The sequence below is a fragment of the Cynara cardunculus genome, unplaced genomic scaffold, assembly GCF_001531365.2.
Source record: "Cynara cardunculus var. scolymus isolate 2C unplaced genomic scaffold, CcrdV1 Un_Scaffold_9006, whole genome shotgun sequence".
Classification (NCBI taxonomy): domain Eukaryota; kingdom Viridiplantae; phylum Streptophyta; class Magnoliopsida; order Asterales; family Asteraceae; genus Cynara; species Cynara cardunculus.
Window position 1 is genome coordinate 2,568 of NW_020204617.1, and position 8,202 is coordinate 10,769.

The 8,202-nt window shown below is 42.9% G+C and overlaps 2 protein-coding genes across 2 annotated transcripts; both read left to right on the plus strand.

Annotated features, from left to right (window-relative positions):
• The first annotated feature begins 1,224 nt into the window (after positions 1-1,224).
• On the plus strand, positions 1,225-2,457 carry LOC112505199. Its single transcript, XM_025109141.1, has one exon. It carries the CDS (start codon positions 1,225-1,227, stop codon positions 2,455-2,457), a length of 1,233 nt encoding a protein of 410 aa, XP_024964909.1.
• A 2,362-nt stretch (positions 2,458-4,819) lies between these two features.
• On the plus strand, positions 4,820-5,440 carry LOC112505200. Its single transcript, XM_025109142.1, has 2 exons — positions 4,820-5,032; positions 5,120-5,440. The coding sequence occupies exons 1-2, from the start codon at positions 4,820-4,822 to the stop codon at positions 5,438-5,440; spliced, it is 534 nt and encodes a 177-aa protein (XP_024964910.1).
• Positions 5,441-8,202: the final 2,762 nt, after the last annotated feature.

Below are 8,202 nucleotides of genomic sequence, written 5' to 3' on the forward strand. Positions count from 1 at the left end.
TATAAGCTTTGGTATAATCTCACTAAGCCTTGTGGCTTAATATTTTAGAATGAACTTTCTTTTCAGGAAAGCCGATAGCTGCCCAGGTGAAGGATTAGACGGTTTAGATCTGCTGAACGAGTATCGTTTGAGTCGGATCTAGGTATATAATACTTTTGAGTAGATATAATTGTATTTTATGGATCCGACTTATAGTACTGAGAATCGTCTATTACAGACTATGTTATTTTGTCTTTTGGTGGAAATTATAACATATRTCYCGTATTTGCTTGGAGATTGTTTTATGGAAAATTTATTTGGATAAATAGTTTCTTTTATTCAAAGAGCGTAACTGATGTTACAAGTACCCCTATTGTTGGGTAATTTTTTTTTATATATCAAGTTCTGGTCCTTCTTAAATATTTCGGTTCATTTTATCTTTTATTTTTAGGGTGTCACAAGTTGGTATCAGAGCGCTAGTTTAAGTGAACTAGGTGAAGAACTAAGACGCCTAGACTTAAGCTGAGATTGTAAGCATTAATTCGTGAGCTATGGGTAGAAACTTTTAAGATAGGATAGCTTTATAGTCAACGGAGTTGCATAATTCATGAAATTGTTGCGATGATGTTGAGGATCCTTATGTATAACCTATTCAAAATTCCACTTAGCTAATGCTATTTTGAGTAAGTTGTTGCATGGGCATGCTTGGACGCACTGTTATTACAAAATTATGATTGTGTCGATACCGTATTATGTTAGTTTTATATATATACATATATTCTTCTCATTCTGACTCTCTATTACTCTCTTGTACAAGCAGACTTTATGGTGAATACTCGAAGTGTAAGGGATACCTCACCAGAAGGTCATGCGGTGACAGAATCAACCGCGGATCAACCGCCACGAATCTCCTTCGCGAGGGTTCACCCTGGACAAAACATCTTGGGCGGTGGAGTTGACCACGTTCCACAGGTCGACCTTGCCACCTCTAACCCCGTAATGGAATAAGGAACCCTAGAATCAAGGATGATGGGCACAATGATGAACGCCAAGAACAGAGCTATGGCCCAACAACAGGAATTCTTTATGAAGTTATTAGAGGATAGAGATGCAAACAACCGTAAGCATGAAGCGGTTACCGAAAACGTGACTATTGTGGGATCCGGGGGCACCGGAAATGAAATTCCAACCCAGGAATTAGCAACAATTGATGCAAGACAAGTGGGAAAGGTCTGCTCCTAGAAGATGTTTCTAAGTTGCAAACCACCAGAGTTTGTAGGGTCAGATGATCCCGTGGCATGTATGAACTGGCTGCGAGAGATCGAGCAAGCCTTCCGGACTTGTGACTGCGATGAGGGGCAAAAGGCGAAATTTGGCTCCCAAATGCTAAGGGGTGCAGCCCATACGTGGTGGAACATTGTCATATCGACCGTAGAGGTTACGGAATTAGCCAAGATGAGTTGGGCCACGTTTAAGGAAAAGGTGTTGGAGGAATATTGCAATGAGCAGGAGATGGACCGCATCGAAGAAGAGTTTCAAACCCTAAAGAAGGGAAACTTGTCGGTGAGGGACTACACACGACTCTTCATGGAAAAACTAAATTTGGTGGGACATGTGGCCCCAACGGAGAAAGAAAAAATGAAGGCTTATTTAAAATGGTTGCCCGCAGACATGATGGTAATGGTCAGAAATTCCAGAGCCTCTACCCTTAAAGAGGCAATCGAAGAGGCAAAGATCATGGAGTCAGTGTTCAGCAAAAGGAGAGAGGAGAAAGCAGCTAGTAGTGAAAAAAGGAAGTGGGAAGGTCATCATGCACCTTCCAAGAGACCAAACCATCTCAACCACAACAACCGTGGAGTTTATCCTAGACAAGAGGCCAGGTGGTGTCCCAAATATCGCAGTAAACATCTCGGCCCGTGCATCACCAACCCTACTCCTGTAAAATGCTTTAAGTGCCAAAAGACAGGCCACACACGAAATGATTGTCCGATCAAAGGACCCATCTGTTTTGGATGCGGAGAGTCGGGTCATTTCAAGAATGATTGCCTAAAGTTAAAGGCGGGAGGGGGTCAGGGAAGAAAGGAAAATACATCGAAAGCAACCGGTCGAGCTTTCCAGATGACTGCTGAAGAAGCTAAGGCATCGACGGATGTAGTGTCGGGTACGTTCCTTGTTAACTCTGTACCTGCACACGTACTTTTTGATTCAGGTGTTTCATGTTCTTTTATGTCCACTACGTTCCATCAACTTTTGCATACGCCCCCTAGTGCACTAGAAGATGCTTTGATCATAGAGATAGCAAATGGTAGTCAAGTTCTGATGCGTGAGATTATTAGGAATTGCGTGTCGAGAATTGAGGGAAAGGAATTTTGGGTAGATCTCATACCCATGGCTATAGGCGGATTTGATGTCATAATTGGGATGGATTGGTTGGCAGGGAACCAAGCGGAGATCTTATGCTCTAAAAAGTTGATCTGAATCCCTTTGTCGGACGGGGATGCAATGCTAGTTTACGGAGAATGAGGGAAAAGTAATGTAGTACTCTTATCCACAGCTAAGGCCCGTAAATGTCTAGCTAAAGGATGCTCCTCGTTCATTGCTTATGTGTTAGATACCAAACCAGTTAAAAGAAGAATGAAAGATGTGAAGGTGGTTAATGAATTCCCTGACGTATTCCTTGAAGACTTACCCAGATTACCACCCATTAGGCAAGTGGAGTTCCGAATCGACCTTGTTCTGGGAACCGCTCCTATTGCTAGAGCCCCATACTATCTGGCGCCATCCGAAATGCAAGAGTTGATGTCTCAATTGCAAGACCTTCTTGAGAAAGGATTTGTTAGACCGAGTTCGTCACCGTGGGGAGCCCCAGTTTTATTTGTAAAGAAGAAGGAAGGCACCATGCGGATGTGTATTGATTACAGAGAACTCAATAAGGCAACCGTGAAGAACAAATATCCTCTTCCCAGAATCGACGATCTTTTTGATCAACTTCAAGGAGCATGTTGCTTCTCAAAGATCGACCTTCGTTCGGGGTATCACCAGGTGCGAGTAAAGGAAGATGATGTGATGAAAACTGCTTTTAGAACTCGATACGGGCACTATGAATTCTTGGTCATGCCTTTCGGTTTGACGAATGCACCAGCAGTATTCATGGACTTGACGAATGTGTCGACCATTCCTTGATAAGTCAGTGATAGTGTTCATTGACGACATACTCATCTATTCCAAGGACGAGTTGGATCATGAACAGCACCTTCGCGAGGTTCTCGAACTGTTAAGAAAAGAGAAATTGTATGCAAAATTCTCCAAGTGCGACTTTTGGCTATAAGAGGTCCAATTCTTGGGTCACGTTGTCACTCGAGACGGGGTGAAAGTGGAACCATCCAAAATCGAGGCAATGATGAACTGGGAACCACCAAAGAGTCTATCGGAGATTCGAAGTTTCTTGGGTTTGGCGGGTTATTACAGAAGATTTATCCAAGACTTCTCCAAGGTTGCTTCTTCCTTAACGGCGTTGACTAGGAAGAATGTGAAGTTTATCTGGTCAGAGAAGCAAGAAAATGCTTTTAGAACTCTCCAAAGAAAACTATGTGAAGCCCCGATTCTCTCCTTGCCAGAAGGATCCGAAGATTTTGTAGTCTTTAGCGACGCTTCAAAAATGGGGTTGGGTTGCGTCTTAATGCAAAGAGGAAGGGTGATAGCATACGCATCAAGGCAACTCAAGAACCACGAGAAGAATTATCCCACCCACGACTTGGAGCTAGCAGCAGTGGTGTTCGCCTTAAAGCTTTGGCGGCATTACATCTATGGTACCAAATGCATGCTTTTCACTGATCACAAAAGTTTGAAGTACATTTTCGATCAAAAAGAACTAAACATGAGGCAGCGGCGTTGGCTCGAACTACTCAAAGACTACGATTGTGAGTTGTTGTACCACCCGGGTAAGGCGAATGTAGTGGCGGATGCTTTGAGCCGAAAGGAGTACGATAGTGGGACGAAAGCCGTGCTTACCAGGATTGATGCAATGTCCAGTCTGATCGATCGGATCAAGGTGGCATAGTCCGAAGCACTTTTGGAGAAAAAACTCAAGAGCGAGGTTATGGTGAAACAATACATACTTCTTACGGAGGACAGTCGTGGTTTGAAGTTGTTTCAAGGTCGTATATGGGTACCCAAAATTGGGGGAAATCGTGAACTGTTACTAGAAGATGCGCACAAGTCTAAATACTCCATTCACCCGAGTAGCACCAAGATGTACCGAGATTTGAAATTGACGTATTGTTGGCCCGTTATGAAGCTGGATGTGGCTCGTTACGTAGAGAGGTGCGTGACATGTTTGCAAGTGAAAGCAGAGCACCAACGACCTTATGGTAGCCTCCAATCCTTGGAGATTCCCGAATGGAAGTGGGAACATATTACGATGGACTTCGTGACCAAACTGCCGAAGACCTTAAGAAACCACGATACGATTTGGGTAGTGGTTGATCGACTGACAAAGAGCGCTCACTTCTTAGCAATGCGTGAAACGTTGCCCATGGAGAAGCTTGCCAAGTTATGCATCGACGAAGTAGTCTGAAGACACGGTATACCGTTGTCAATAGTATCAGATCGAGATAGCCGATTCACATCCCATTTCTAGAGCGGCTTACAGAAAGAGTTGGGAACGAGGGTGAAGTTGAGTACAGCTTACCATCATCAAACCGATGGTCAAAGCGAGCAAACCATTCAAACCCTTGAAGACATGCTTAGATCTTGTGTTATCCATTTTGGCGGGAATTGGGATTCTCACCTACTCCTGGTGGAGTTCGCCTATAACAATAGTTATCATTCTAGCATAGGAATGGCACCTTTTGAGGCGTTGTACAGACGAAAATATAGAACTCCAGTGTGTTGGCTAGAAGCGGGTGAGAAGCAGTTTGCTGGTCCCGAGATTGTTCAGGAAACGGCCGATAAGGTGAAGTGTATTCGGGAACGCTTAAAGGCGGCTCAAGATCGACAAAAGAGTTACGCAGACAAGAGGAGCCGACCTATGGAATTCCAAGTGGGAGACCGTGTAATGCTAAAGGTGTCCCCTTAGAAAGGCATTATCCGTTTCGGAAAGCGCGGGAAGCTAAGTCCCCGATTCCTTGGACCGTTTAAGGTCCTGGCTAGGGTAGGACTCCAAGCTTACAGATTAGAATTACCACCTGAGATGGCCGGAATTCATAACACATTTCATGTGTGTTACCTTCGTAAGTGTTTGGTAGAAGAAGAAAGTGTGATACCGCTTTCGGAAATTTGTGTAGATGAGAACAAACAATGCATAGAAGAACCGAAAGCCATCTTGGAAAGAAAGACCAAAGTGCTGAGGCACAAGGTGGTTGTCTTGGTTAAAGTTCAATGGAAGCATCATCGAGGGGCAAACGTGACATGGGAAGCGGAAAAGGATTTGAAGAGGCGTTACCTTCACCTATTCGCGTGAACTAAAATTTCGAGGACGAAATTTAATCCAAGGTGGGGAGGATTGTAACACCCGAAAGTTTAGAGCACTTAATTTATCTAAATAATTCCTTGTCAAGTGTGTGTGTGTGTGTATATATATATATATATATATAGTCAATAAGTACATTGGAAAAGAAAGCTGTAAAGTGAAGACTTAGGGGGGGGGGTTTGCAGTCCTATAACCTTACCATGTCCTATCCTCAAAAGTAAAAAGAAAAAAAGGGGGTTAGGTCTTATCTTTCTTTTCCTGCCATCTTGAAGAAAGAAAAAACAAAAAGAGAAGAGGAAAGAAAGGAAAAGGGGGTTGGAGCTACGGGATTCAAAGAAGAAATAGCTGATGGTTGGAAGCAGAAATCACACCCGAAGCTTCGGTTTGGAAATGGAAAACACAGCCGTAGCTGCATTTAGATCAAAGAAGAAACATCAACTTAGCTACTGTTTAGAGAAAGAGAGGACAACCCACCATCATCGGAGCTACGACCAACAACAGCAGCAGACGCTGTCTAGGTTTTTCGCCGATCCACAGTCGACCAACAGCAATAGCAGGCGCTGCCTGCACGATTCTTAGACCACCAGCAGTAGCAAAGGTTGCTGCCTACATCTTCCGTCGCACCTCAGACCACCCGCAACAGCAGCAGGCGCTGCTGTGCTCCTCGCGTCGTGCCTGCATAGGGAGCTGTCCCCGCACTTCTACACTCGACGGACCCGTGCCCTGCCCTTCGTCCTTCTCCATCAAACAGCAGCGACAGCAGCAGGTAGCAGGCGCTACCGCCCTGCCCTTCGTCCTTCTCCGTCAACCTGCAGACAACAGCCATGTTGTGCTGTGTTCCCCGTTCGCCGCTACACCTTTCAAACAGCAAGCTGCCGACAACATTGATGTCGTGCTGTTCTTTGCCTTCAGCTGCCCAAAACAGCAAGCAGCCCGAGGGTACTTTCCTTGTCGGTTTTTCGCCCAAAGACAGCAGCTCTGTGTGTGTGTACTCCGCCTCCTCGCCATATCTCGAACAGCAAACAGCAGGCAGTAGCCTTGCTGAGCTGTTTCTGCATTCTTCAGACCGAGCAGCAACCGCTGCTGGTTCCGTTAAGCAGCAGGCAGCAAAACAGCAACCGCGAGCAGTTGTCTGAATCATTGGGTTTTCCTTTAAAACCTCCAAGGTGAGTTCATTCTATACCCTTGTTAACCTTATAATTAGGTGCGATGGTGTATGTTTTGCTAACTTTATACCCTAGATTGTGTAAAATTGCTAGCTCGATGGGGACGGGGACTTTAGGTCGAAAGTTTGTGGACTTGGGAGATCCATTATAATGATAGAAATTTTTAGAAAAGTGAAAGGGGTTTGTCCACTAGGTGGGTTGCATGTTTCCGAGTATTGTTGGTCGTAAAACTCTAAGACGGCATGTGCTCCATTTGGAGTTGTTTATAGGCAAAATAGGAATGCTTTCATTTGATTTATGACATATGTAAAGTTTCATTTGTAAATGGTTACTAATATGCTTAAGGTACCGTGACTAGGTTTATCGCAATATTTGCAATGAAATATTTGGCATGTAAGTCATTTCATTGAATTGATACGAGGGATGGTGTAAGTTGGATTTAGGCATTGTGATCATTATGCAATTTCCAAATCATCCTCTCACTCCCACTCGGAAATAGACATTGTGATTATTATGTAATTTCCGAGATAAAGAGCTTAAGATCACGACCGACTACATGACTGGTTTAGGTTGATGTCGATGGTATTTAAACCTGTGAATGATGTTCTGTAACGTTGATCTATGACTTACTATGTGTCTGTCATAATCAACGGTAAATCGGGTCTCCCCCGTCATCTTCGGATGTTTTTTGGCCCCCCCATGTTATATCTTGGACTTACCGTCCCCTTTAACTGTTTAACTTACGTCATGGTTATATATGTATATTTCTATGCAAAGACTCTTCTTTTATGCATTTATCCTACCAATTGAACTCACTAGGCGTAAGCCTAACACTTCTTCTTGATATGGCTTGTATATCAGGTTCCTTTAGCGGCGAGGCTTCAAAGGGTTGAGAGGAGCGTTGGTTCGTGGAAGGGCTCTTTTGTAGTTATAGCCTTTGTTACCTTGAGCGTTGCGTTTTTGATGATACGGTATTTTTTTGGAGACTGATAGGAACACCCGTCTTTAATCTAGATATAGAATAATCTAGATTAGTAGGTTGTTAATTATCTTCTCAGTAGCCGATTTGTAAACGCTATTCTAGTACCCCTATTGTTGGGTAAATTTTTTTAATATATATCAAGTTCTGGTCCTTCTTAAATATTTCGGTTCATTTTATCTTTTATTTTTAGGTTGTCACATATTTATTATGTGTAATACGGAACATCTTAATCTAAAACCTTTTCTGAAAAAAGAAGACGACGAAAAGTAAAAAATAAAAACACATACAAATGCATCCAAACGGATGAGAATATTCTCATCCACGATGATAAAAACTTTTGAACTCATAACCTTCAAGATAAAGGCGAAAACGATATCAACTATGATCAACAACTTAAATTACTCTATTATATTTATAGTATATTATAAAACATTTGATAAAAACTCTTAAAACTCACTTTTTATGCACAAAATACTATTTGTGGATGCATATTATTTTATGTTATTTCAAGTTTATATTTTTATTCAAAAATAAAAGCATTACACTACAAAAATGCTGGGTATCAGCGAGGGAAAATTCCCTCGCTGATCCGTCGCTGAAAGTCC